Source organism: Mastigoproctus giganteus, chromosome 7, assembly GCF_048544385.1.
Source record: "Mastigoproctus giganteus isolate SK-2022 chromosome 7, ASM4854438v1, whole genome shotgun sequence".
NCBI classification, from domain to species: Eukaryota; Metazoa; Arthropoda; class Arachnida; order Uropygi; family Thelyphonidae; genus Mastigoproctus; species Mastigoproctus giganteus.
Genome location: NC_143581.1, coordinates 142,180,987 through 142,193,816, shown reverse-complemented (window position 1 = coordinate 142,193,816; position 12,830 = coordinate 142,180,987). Strand labels below are relative to the sequence as shown.

Below are 12,830 nucleotides of genomic sequence, written 5' to 3'. Positions count from 1 at the left end.
ACCAACTTTTCATAGCCTTGATTATTTTAGTTGACCTTCATTGATGCCAATCGCTTCACCACTTCTCATATTCTGTCTTTCTCCTTTATTGTGTTCACCATTAACACTGACAAATCTGAATTCTGCATGATACTTGTTAATATTTGGCCATTTTCATACATACTTTTCATTTTAATTTTCTGATCCAACATAATCGCTTTCCTTTTCTTCATAGATTTACTACTACTACTATTGTCAACTATTCTATTAGTTGGCACCATGATAACAGTCAAAATTAAATTTTCTGAAAAGAACTTCACAGGGCGAAAACTCACTTATAACCCCCCACACAATCTCGCATTTTACTGGAGGTCACAACCATAAAATAATAAAAACAATTTGCAGTTTCATTTCTTAGGTTTTTCTGTTAACACAATCTATTATAAACGGGTAGTAAACTCAATTTTATTGCAGTTGCAATTATATTGATAGTTGGAATTCTGTGGGTTTTTATGTTATTATGGTGAAATGTGTGTCCCCTTCACTGAAATCTTCAGTCATATAAAAAAAATATAAGTAACGTAACTTAAGTCTGAAGCTACATAAGTCGGGATCTCTAACTGTATTGAAAAATGTTCAGGAACCTACATAAAAAGTATGGTGATAGATAAAAAATTAAAATACCTACCACACACTACTCGTGTGTCTAATAAACGAGTAGTGCACATTGGACATGCATTTATTTTTTGCGATGTCAATTTTAAATCTAATAGCTTCCCTTTATTTTTTACAATGTCGTGTACGGTTTGGTCACCAACATTATAATGGTTCTTTAGAGATTTAACAGATGCACCGTTTTAAAACTTTTTTAATAATTTCAAGTTTTTGTTTAATTGAAAGCACAAATCTTGCGTTTGTCCATCATTTTCGCGATTTATAAACAAACAAAAAAAAAAAAAAGTTACTATTTCGTGGTGCGATAGAACATGACAATGGACACAACACACTAAAACAAATTAAAATTTGGTCTCTCACTTTTTTTTTTTTTTTTAGTAGCGGGTGTGAAGACAGCAGCGGTTACAAGATAATAGGCACACTAATTTCCCAATCATGGCTTATAATGCTGCTTCTTGTCCTTTATGACTTGCAAAATGTCTGTTTATACCTATTCTAGTTATTACTTGAATTTTATGATTTCTCATTGATTTGATTTTTATTTATTATTTTTTTTTAATTTGGAGTCTTGAAGTGTCCCAGTTAATCTGATCCTGGTAAATCGAGAGTCTGCTGTATATGTGGTCTCAGTTCCAATCTCAATGATGTCCATTTCCATTACAGTCTGCTAAACCCCATGCACTTTTTCTGACAGAATCCCAGTTATTGGTTGATTCAACCACTGCTCATCTCAGTTGTGAAAATTATTCGCTGTATGATTCCTTTTGCTTCGAAGGTGATACTTGTGCATATGTCTGTCTGATATTCCACGTCAGAGATTTCGTAATTTGGATTCTCCTCTTTCTGATCTTCACTGGCTTAAAATCTCTCTACCGCATTCTGTCAAATTTATCTGTTGCCCTGTCATTCTCCTAACTCCAGTAATCACTTGGAATTCTTTGACTTTCTCTCTTTGAAACTTGACTTTCTCCAGTCCAACTTTCATAATACTGAGGTAATTTCCCTTGGTAATTTTAATGTTCATAACTTGAGCTGGCTTCTGTTTTCTCGTCATACTGAACCAACGGGTCCAATCTCAATGATGTCAATTTCCATTACAGTCTGCTGAACCCCATGTACTTTTTCTGACAGAATCCCAGTTATTGGTTGATTCAACCACTGCTCATCTCATTTGCGAAAATTATTTGCTGTATGATTCCTTTTGCTTCAAAGGTGGTACTTGTGCATGTGTCTGTTCTGATATTCTATGTCAGAGATTTCGTAATCTGGATTCTCCTCTTTCTGATCTTCACTGGCTTAAAATCTCTCTACCGCATTCTGTCAAATTTATCTGTTGCCCTGTCATTCTCCTAACTCCAGTAATCACTTGGAATTCTTTGAATTCCTCTCTTTGGAACTTGACTTTCTCCAGTCCAGCTTTCATAATACTGAGGTAATTTCCCTTGGTGATTTTAATGTTCATAACTCAAGCTGGCTTCTGTTTTCTCGTCACACTGAACCAACTGGTCAAGATACTGAGATTTTTGTACTACAAATGATCTTGCACATTTACCTACTGACTGTTCATTTACCTACCTAAATATTAGACAATCCTAACCACGCAGCGAATACATTTGATCTTTTTCTCACAAACAACCCTTCTAAGTACACGGTCGAGGTGAATGGTCCTCTAGGAACCTCAGATGAAAACTTGGTGATAGTCTCCTCTCCAGTGGAGCTTTTCTCTCTCTTGGTCATTCTCACCCTGATGTTTGGCATTATAAGAATGCAAAATGGGATGATCTGCGAGATTTATTTTCTTATTTTTCTTGTTCGTTTCAAATCATCTGATGTCAATGTTTGGTATGATTTTGTAAGAGAAATTATTCTTGTAGAGATGAAATCCTTTATTTCACACTCCACCTTAAAATTTCATCCTTTATCTAAACCTTAGTTTTCCAATAAACGTGCTCAGGCTGTTCAAGATAAGAATGCTGCAAATCACAATTGGCTTCTTTGTCAATCTCCAGCTTCATTTTCTCCTTACACCAAAGCTCACAACAATTGTATAGCAGTTATTAATCAGTCTAAACTAAATTTTTAAACTCAAACTGGCTAAGAGTAGAAAACTTGCTTCTTGTCGAAATGGTTGTGGAGCATTCTGGTTTCTTGCCAAGCTTATTGTTTGCAACTTTTGCCCATCTCTCTCAAAACCAGATGGTTCTGTTATCACCTCAGCAAAAGTTTAAGCTGACCTGCTAACATCTTACTTTTTTTTTTCTAACTCATGTAGTGATTATCTTGGTAAACTACCTCTTACCATTCCCAGTGTGGTTTGATGTCAGAAGGATTATGAACAATCTCAATGCTAAGAAAACCCCACATCCTGATCTTATTTCTCCACTTGTTCTCAAAACCTGTGCCCATGAGCTTACTCCTGTTCTGTGTTGCTTTTTTTCAATTTCACATTCCAATGGTGTTTTCCCTTCTGCTTGGAAATTTACTCATATCTAGCTATTTCCTAAAAAGAGTAACAGATCCCTCCCATCCAATTATTGTTATATTGCACTTACTTCTACTCTTTATAAAGTAATGGAGAAATCAATTAACTGCCAACTCTTAAACTATCTAGAAACGTACCATCTGATCAATGATTGGCAGTATGGTTTCCGTCAGTGTGGATCCACTGGTTGATATTCCACCTTATATTACCTGTCTATGGACAAATTCAATGGCAAAGTTTGGTGAAACTCAATCAGTTACTCTTGACATTTAAAAGGCTTTTGATCATGTTTGGCATAAAGGTCTTCTTTCCATCATATGGTTTGTTAAATGTTTTTTGTAATTGGGTGTTCACTTTTCTCTCTGGCATTCACTGTAGGTTATGGTAGATGGCTTCTAAGTTTTCTCAAACCTTACAGTTTGGAAAAAACTTGCTCTGCAGAAACTTCTATAACTTCTCGAATATCCACTAACAATTCCTTAAATGCTGATCTTCAGGTAATTCTCCAATCCTTCTAAAACTCAGTTCTGTCTTATTTCTCTCAAAAAGGATTCTTCTGCTCCTGTGCTTATTTTTGATGACATTCTGATTTCTAGGCAAGTTCATGTATCTCTATTGGGGATTTCCCCTACTTTTAATCTCTCTTGGCATAAGCAGATTACAAATATTGCTTCCTTTGCATCTGAAAACAGGGTTTTCTCTTTTGCTATCAACATTACTTTTCTTTCAAACAGCTGTTTACTTTGTACAAATCACAAATCTATCCTATCATGGAATATTTTTTCCCACCTCTGGGGGTTATGCCCCAAAACCTCTCTCAGAGTTCTAGATTACATTGAAAAGAGGGCAGTTAGGTTAATTAATGACTCTTCTCTAACAAAGTCTCGCCACTCTCTGTTTCATAGACATTCTATTTCTGCTGTATTCCTTCTCTGAATTGTCTTCTATAATTCCTGCTTTCTCTTCCAAACCAGTCCGAACACTTATCGCAGCCAGTCAACTTCCTTTACTGTCCAGCTTCAAACTCACAGAACCAACTTTTCTTCTTCCTCATTTATTCATTCAATTTCTGTTTTCTGGAACAACCTCCCTTCATACATATTTCCTGAAAATTACAATCTATGAAAATTCAAGTCTCATGTCAACAAGTATTTTCTTTCATCCTCTCATCCATCAACCCGTTCATGTTACTAATTACTAAGTACTATAGGTTCTAATGAAAGAACCTTTTTTTTTTTTTTTTTTCAGCAATAGAAAAGAAAACTTAGTCTGGCAGACTGTGCTGCTTGGTTAACACCCTAATGGTTGTATTAGCAAAAGTTATACTAGAAGGTGGTGTAGAAGGTGCTGTACGGAATTAAATTTAAAAACTTGAAAATTGTAAATTGTTTACACTATACATTTAAAAATTAAATTATGAATGGATAAAAATGTTCCACAAATATTTACTACTTCATTAATCTTAAATTCTATTATCATGTAATATATAATAACATACAAAAATTGTTGGGGGAAAAATCAGATACTAGACTAAGTGATGGAGAAAAAGGACACAAGTGCCAAGGAATTACAAAGGTAACTCACACAAAGCACTTGGAAAACTGACATATCTATTCCATGCAGAACAAGGACAAGTATCTCAGTTTTCTTCCACCCATTCATTAAATAAAATTATTACTCAGTGGGAAAGAAAAAAAAAAAAAAAAACTCACCTTTTGATTTGAAATATTTTCTGTGATTTCTTGGGCCATACGAAAATCTGTTTTCTTTTCCTCTGGAGGACTTGATTTGCATCCAACTATCTTTTGAAAGTGCTTCACTCTTTTTTCTTCATTTTTAAATGGAATCTCAGCAGGATTATTATCTATACACCTTGAAGAGTTTTGATTTTCTTTTTCTTTCTTAGATTTTTCATTATTTGCTACAACACTTTCACTATTTAATTCTTTAGTCAATAGTTCTAAATTTTGTTCATGATTTTTTGTTTCACCATCACGTTGCTGAACCAAAGGGATGAAATCAACATTGTTATTTTCAATACAAACTGTTTTTTTCCTATTACTGCAAGTATTATTTAATGCATCTTTAATGTATTGTAATTTAGTTTCTTGCTTCTTCCCTTTATTCTGTTGAAATTTTTCAGGAAACTTTTTCATTCTAATATTATTAGAAACTGGCTGCCTTATGTTACTATTCTGAAATGGGTGATTCCAGTATCCTATTTCAGCAGGTTGAAGAAACCCAGGATAGTAAGTAGGAGACTGTAATAAACCCCTCTCCTGAATTTCATAGGATGGATGTCTAAATAACAGTGGCTGTCTGAACAACGGTGGCTGTCTCATCATGTGTTTATATTGTTCATTCTGATTTCTGCTTTTAGAATTATAACTACTATTCAATTTAAAATCACTTGCATATGTGCAACTCCTGAGTGCCACAGCTTCACCAGGACTGAAAAATAGCATAAATAAATAAATACATAAAACAAATGCTAGTAGCAAGGCAAACCAGTAGAGTTAAAATATATAATACATAACAAAAGGAAACAAGGGGGGGGGGGGGGGGGGTATCAAGTAAAGTTTATTGCAGAAGGTAATTTTGAAATAGTCAATAAATACAATATCAAATAACGAGAAATATTTTAGAATGTGCCAATTAAATTAATATATTTAATTTAAAAAAAAAAATATATATATATATATTAAACGAGTAATATGATTAATATACCAAATTTATGGGTTTAGTGCCATTGTAGTGGCAACAGATACACTACGTGCATAATGTAATATATATATATATATATATATATATATATATACCATATTATTAGTATATGGGGAAGATTATCATAAAAGACATACCCAGATAAATCTATAGAGAATGAAAAGTGAAGCATGTTACATATACACAAAGGATAATATAAAAAAACTTATCGCTGTATACCTACAACCTGGGTGAATTCTTTTAGGGTCGACCATCCAAACTGAAAGGAAAAAGCAACAATAAGGGGTTCTCTGTTTCTGTAATGATCAATATGCACTAAGGCAAAATCAATTTTGACATTATATAACAAATATCAGAATTGAATTATTAGCATTAGTAGAGGCATATGATGCAAGAAGGCAAGCTTATGCAGCATCAACCAAAAAAAAAAAAAAAAAAACCCCTCCCATTTTACCCCTCCATTCGTTCCAAATGCCTGTCCAGCTCAGCCTTAAATTTATTTAGGCTATCAAATTACACAACAAAATATGGAAGTCTGTTCCACCAATTAACTACCCGCTGGCTAAAGGCAAATTTATGCACATCTATTCTACAACTGTCTTTCCTTAATTTTAAACTGTGGCTCCTCAGGTTCTTAATCTGACATGAATCCATGACCTGCCTGACAGCTCGTCTGCACTGCTCAGTGAACTTCATATTTGACTGCACAATTACCCCCAGGTCTTTTTCACTTTCCACTTCCCTGAGTGTAGTACCACACAGTTGGTACGTTACTCTTCAGTTATTGCTACCCATAGGCAGTACTTTGCATTTGTCAATGTTAAACTTCATTTGCTACTTCTCAAACTATTTGCCCAACTAATCTAGATCCAGTTGGAATAGCATACCGTCTTTACTGTCGTTAACAACCCTGGCACCTTTGTATCATTGCACACTTGGACATTAAACCTGATATACCTTCATCAATATCACTGATAAATATACAAAACAACAATGGGCCCAACACTAATAACATTTGTCCACGAAGAGCAGTGTCCATTGATTACCACACTGTCGTCTCCCACTCAATCATCCCTTTATTCATTATAGCAACTTACCATTGACGCCATACCTCTCCAATTTATACAGCAGACTTCCATGTGCAACAGTATCAAAGCTTCCCGAAATCCAAGTATAGGTCGACCATCACTAATCCGGCAGCATTTGGACCTGTAGGGTGCCAGATTAGTAAGTTGGCTGGATCACCGGTGGTTATTTTAGCACATACAGTTTACCCAACAGCTAACCACCTCATCCTACCTTTAACACGTTGAAATGACAATCTAGTTTTAAAAAAAAACATGTCGAAATGTTTTTCAACATGTCCCTGGGGAATGTTTTTTAAAAAAACATTCCCCAGGGACCAAAAAAATTTAGCAAATAATTCGATTAGTAATTCTAAAATAAATATTGTAATGTCAGTGTTGCTGTTTTTTTTTACTTAAAATATCAAAAAAAGGGTCTTTTTTTTTGTCGTATATGTGTGTGGCTGACGTGGCCTAGTAGGTTACTTTATTTCTTGAGAAGCCGTGTGACAAGCCATCACACATATGTGTGGCCACATACGTGTGAAGCTATTACGGCATACATATGAAGGTTGTTTGTGATTAGTTTATTGCACATGCGGCAAGCGCAGCAATAAAACTAATTGTGATATAAACTCTCAAACGTCACAATAAGTTTCGGTATTGTTAGATATTTTGTGAAAACAATATCGTTAGTGCGCTGTATTATCCACCATACTGTGTTGTGTTTTTCTGCAAGTGTGTTGTTAAAAAAAAAAAAAAAAAAAAAAAAAAAAAAAAAAAGGACTGGCTAAAAGAAAATTAATAAAATAAGGGGAACTGAGAGAAATTGCTGGAATTTACAATTAAGAAGAGTTAATCTTCTCAAAGACACCACCACTGTCGAGTTTTTTCAGAAGTTCAACTTTATCTGTTATGGACAATGTACGGTGTTTGCGCTTTACACCACAAGAGGCACCTCCTTTATACATTGGAACCATGGTTGGGGCTAAATGTAAGCAGGCTATAATAATAAATGCAGAAAAACAAGTGGGAATGGCTTACCAGTGTTTACTAGTTCGCACCAACAGCTGATGCTGCAACCATTGCCACCAAAACAGTAGCAGCAGGTCGGTGCACCGATATGGGAAATTTGAAATTTTGTTCATGTAAATTATGTCCGAATTAGCGGTGGAACCAGATTACCAGTGGCCGGATTAGTGATGGTCAACCTGTATATGATATCAAAATCATTTTTGGGCATTCAATTCCTTTGTGACCACATCACAGTATCCAATTTGATTGGATACTGTGAATACTTCAGATACAAATTGGATACTTTAACCAGTGATTCCATTACTTTCCCCGAAACCAAGTTAAACTGACAGGTCTATAGTTACTTGTGTCACCTTTTGAACCCCCTTTGTGAATTGGTGATACATTCGCACACCTCCAGTCCATGGGGACCTCCCCTGAGTCCAAGGAAGCTCTTATAATTATGGCTTAGGATATGCTTTCTTCCTTTGCTGCCTCCTTTAATATAACTGAAATATAAAAGGCACCTGGGGTGAACCCCAGATGCCTTTTTATGTTTAACTTCAATAACCTCCACTTTGCTCTTAGTTATTACAAAATCACTTAAATCCCTGTTAGAGTTTGATAAACTTCTGGAACTTCCCTCATTGTATAACTCCTCATCTGTGAATGTAGATGCAAAATACTCATTCAGTTTATCAGCTACCTGAGCATGATCATCAATAGCCAACTCATATATGTTAAGTGATCCAATCCGATTCATCCCTTTCCTTCTAGAGTTTACATAAGTAAAGAACTCTGATGATTTTCTTTGCATCCTTTGCCAATTATTTCTCGTAATCTACCTTCGCCTACCTAATCTCCTTTGTGACTTGATTACAATACAGTCTAGTTTATATCTGCCATAGGCTTCTGTGTCACTTGATATTTTATATGCATCTCATACATTTTTCGTCTCTGCCCAGAGCCTCATTAATTCATCTGACATCTATTTATGCCCTCACCTTGAACAGTATTTCTTAGTTGGAATGAAAAGCCCAGTAGCAACCAAAATTAAGTCCCTGAAGGCTTCCCATTTAGAATTCAATGTTGGTAACATCATCAGTTGATCCCACTGTAAAGAATTTAAAAACTGTCTAAGACCGCTGTAATCACCTTTATGAAAGCAAAAGCCCTTCCCTTTAACCTTGATGGTAATTACATCTTTAAGTAATTCCCACATCGGTACATTGTGATCACTGTCACCCAGTGGTTCCTTTACCTGCAAATTCTTAATGCATGAATAATCACTGCTGATAATCAGATCAAGACTATTACTCCTTCTGGTTGCCTCTCGAACGTGTTGCTGTAGAAAACAGTCATCCAATAAATCCACAAAAGTCCTGCTAATGTTCGAGTGACCAACCACAAGTTCTAGTCAATATCTGGAAAGTTAAAATTCCCCTTATAAGACATTCTGATTTACTGGCCCACTATTTCTCTGTACAATTGCTCAGAAATACTCATCAGATTCATTAGGCCTATAACACACACCTACTCTCAATTCTGCTTTCCCAGTGCTGATATCACACCAAACAGACTCAAAGTTGCACTGTCCACCAACATCAATTGGATGCACTTCTTTAGATTTTGTGTGTTTCTTAACTAACAGCATAACTCCTCCTCCCTTTCTGTCCTTCTATCCTTTCTGTACACATTGTACTCCCCAAATTCCAATTCTGCATTGCTTATGTCTGTGTGACACCAAGTCTTTGATATCCCATCAATATCTGCCTTTTATGTCTTGACTAGCACTTCAAGCTCATCAAATTTATTAACTATAACTACTAACATGCACCTGTTCCTACTCTTAGATACCCTAACACAGCCCATGTATTTACTTGTTCCACTATGACTCCCAGCAGTCCTGGAAATCTCCATTACCTTCTTTCCAGGCTGCTGCTCATTCTAATAGAAGCAGTGCAAGAATCACTTTTGACTCTGCCTGTGGCCACTGTTAAACTTTTAGTCTGTGTATCCCCCCCAAGCTAACAGTTTTCTGACCCACCTAACACTGCCTCAATAGCATCAGCAAATATTCTCGCACCCTTTCTATTTAAGTGTATCCCATCCCTGTAGAAGCCTATTATATAAAATATAATAGAAATTAAGAAATTTTGAAATTATATAATGCATAGTACACATTGATTATCATTGACCCGAAAGAGAACAAATGATATAGAGCTAATAACCAAAGCAAGAATAAACGCTTACAAGAATAAACACATCCAAGAAAAAGAACCATGTATAGACTTTGCTACGGTAAAAAAGGAAATGGATATTTTAGAAATAGGAATTGCTAAAGGCTACACTGATCAAATCTGAGTCCTTCTCCACCATTGTAACATTAACTCCATTAAATAAACTTAAAGCTAACATTGTCTTGTAGGACTCCAATCTCAAATACATAAATACATAAACTCAGTTACCAACCCCATAACTGCTGATAGCTATACAATTTTAATCACCTGCAGAGGACTGTCCCATTTCTGTTTTATGTGTATAAATTCTGATGCAAACATAGTGCTTGTTACTTTTATAGCATAGAGCAAGTTAGTATAGTATAGCCATATAGTGCAAAGGAAACCACAGGCTTTTGCTGTACCAGCAAAATAGAAAACAAAGTATATAAGGAAATACAAATGAGCATTTATTGAATTGGCTGACTGATTACACTGCACAGAAAACTTCATAGCTGCTGGCATAACTCTCAAATCCTTTTCGTTTGTTTTTAATTCAGTCTCACCAAGTGTATAAATCAGCGGTTCTCAACCTTTTTTAATACTCTTACCACCAAAATTGAAAAAGTTCGGTATCACTCTTTAAAATATATATATGCATTAAAAGGAAAAAGTCTAGATTATTCGCATAATAAAGCTGTTATAAATTATACATATTTTTATTTAATTTTAATACAAAAATTGAACAAACTAAATAATAAACTAAACAATACAAAATAAATTATAAAATACTTGATTAACATGGTGATTTAATTGTAATCAATATTAATTAAATGCAATAAACTGGGAGAAATTGAACAAATATTTAACAAAAGTAATTGACTTAATGTGACACTTGAGCTTGTTTGACAGTAATTAGTTTCTTTATATCTGGTTCTATTTTACTTAAATTTCAAATGTAAATTTGGTGCCAAAGTGAGTCTACATCTTTTTTAAATACAGTATAAAAGAAAATCCTGTTTCACATAAATATGTCAAACAAAATGGCATTAAAAACTTTCTTATGCTTAACCCAAAAGTTGATTAAAGTGTTGTTTTTGAAATCATCCATTAAATTTCTGTCACAGGAAGATATTCTAGTACATAGCCTGAAGAAAATAGATTCCTGATCCAGTTTTCTTTTTCATAATCTTTTGGAAGATACAATTTGAAATTATATATTAATTGAAAACAATGACTTTTTATATTTGATACTAATTCATGTCTCAAAGTTAAATTATTTTCTCCAAGAAAATTTTCTAAAGTTGGTAGGAAACTTAAGACCTTTTTATCCAAGTCTTTGATGATTAACTCAGGTTTTTTATTTGTTGCATTTACTTTGTCACTAACGGTGAAAAGAGTCTTATTTAGTCCTTGTAAAGTTAAATTCAGATCATTAAGTATTCCAAAAATTTCAGCTAAATATGCTAATCTAGCCAACCATAATTCAAAGAAATAGTCTTTTAATTCGCATTTTGAATTGCAAAGAAAAACTCTCACTTAGCATCAGCAGAAGCATATGATGCACGAAAGCAAATTTATACAGCATCAGCCAAAAAAAAAAAAAAAAAAAAACACTCATTTCACACATCTGTTTGATCTAAAAGTTTGTCCAGTTGTTCCATGAATTTATTTAAGCTATCAGCTTCCACAATGGCAGATGGAAGTTTATTCCAGAAATCAAATTCCTGCTGGCAAAAGGCAAATTTCCACACACTTATTCTACAACTGTCTTTCCTCAATTTGAATTTATGCCCCCTCAAGTTTGTAATCTGAGCAAGAGGAAGAACCCCATCAGCATTGAGCCTGCTTAAACCATTCAAGGCCTTGCACTCCTCAATCATATCATACCTCACAGTGCCTAGTCTCCAGCCACTACAATTTGTAGAACTTAAGCCTTTCTTGGTAAGAGGGTTCCTTCATTCCTCTCACCAACCTTGTTTCCCTTCTCTGTACTTGTACTAGCAACTCTACATCCTTCCTAAAATGAGGCCTCCAGACCTGTATGTAGTACTCAAAGCACAGCCTGACCATTGACTTATACAAAGGGATAATCAACTCCATATTCCTACTAGCAAAATTCCTGTATATCATTGACAATACCCATGACCTGCTCTGGCAGCCTGTCTGTACTGCTCAAAAAACTTCATATCTAACTAAGCAATTCCCCCCAAGTCTTTTCCTGCTCTACCAACCTGATTGTAGTACTGCACAGTTGGTATATACTTCCGATCGAATTTCAAAAAGACGATTTAAAACTTTACCTCTGGAGAACAATCTAACATTGCTATGCAGTAGTAGTTTTTCGCGGTCACTCCCCATCTCTTGGTATAAAATTTTGAACATTTGCAAATTTAGTACATGGGATTTAAGAAAATTAACAATCTTAACGAACTGATCTAAAACAGTTTTCAGGTATTGCTTTTGCAACCAAGGCTTCACGGTGAATACTGCAGTGAGTGAACTTAGCTTCAGGAGCAACTTTCTTTATTGTAGCTACAACACTGCTATGCTTTCCTGTTAAAGTCCGAGCTCCATCAGTACACACTCCAATGCAATTCTTCCAAAGAATATTGTGTTACGTCATAAAATTATCCAATTTTTTAAAATATTTCATTTGCATTTGTTTTATTA

General features: G+C 34.8%; 1 protein-coding gene across 1 annotated transcript in view; it reads right to left on the bottom strand.

Moving 5' to 3' along the window:
• Window positions 1–12,830, bottom strand: part of LOC150083237 (tudor domain-containing protein 1-like) — a 657,806-nt gene that overhangs the window by 348,744 nt on the left and 296,232 nt on the right. Inside the window, exon 10 of the mRNA XM_090378447.1 lies at window positions 4,849–5,587. Within this exon, the coding sequence (XP_090234573.1) occupies window positions 4,849–5,587 (739 nt within the window). The remainder of the gene's footprint in view (window positions 1–4,848; window positions 5,588–12,830) is intronic.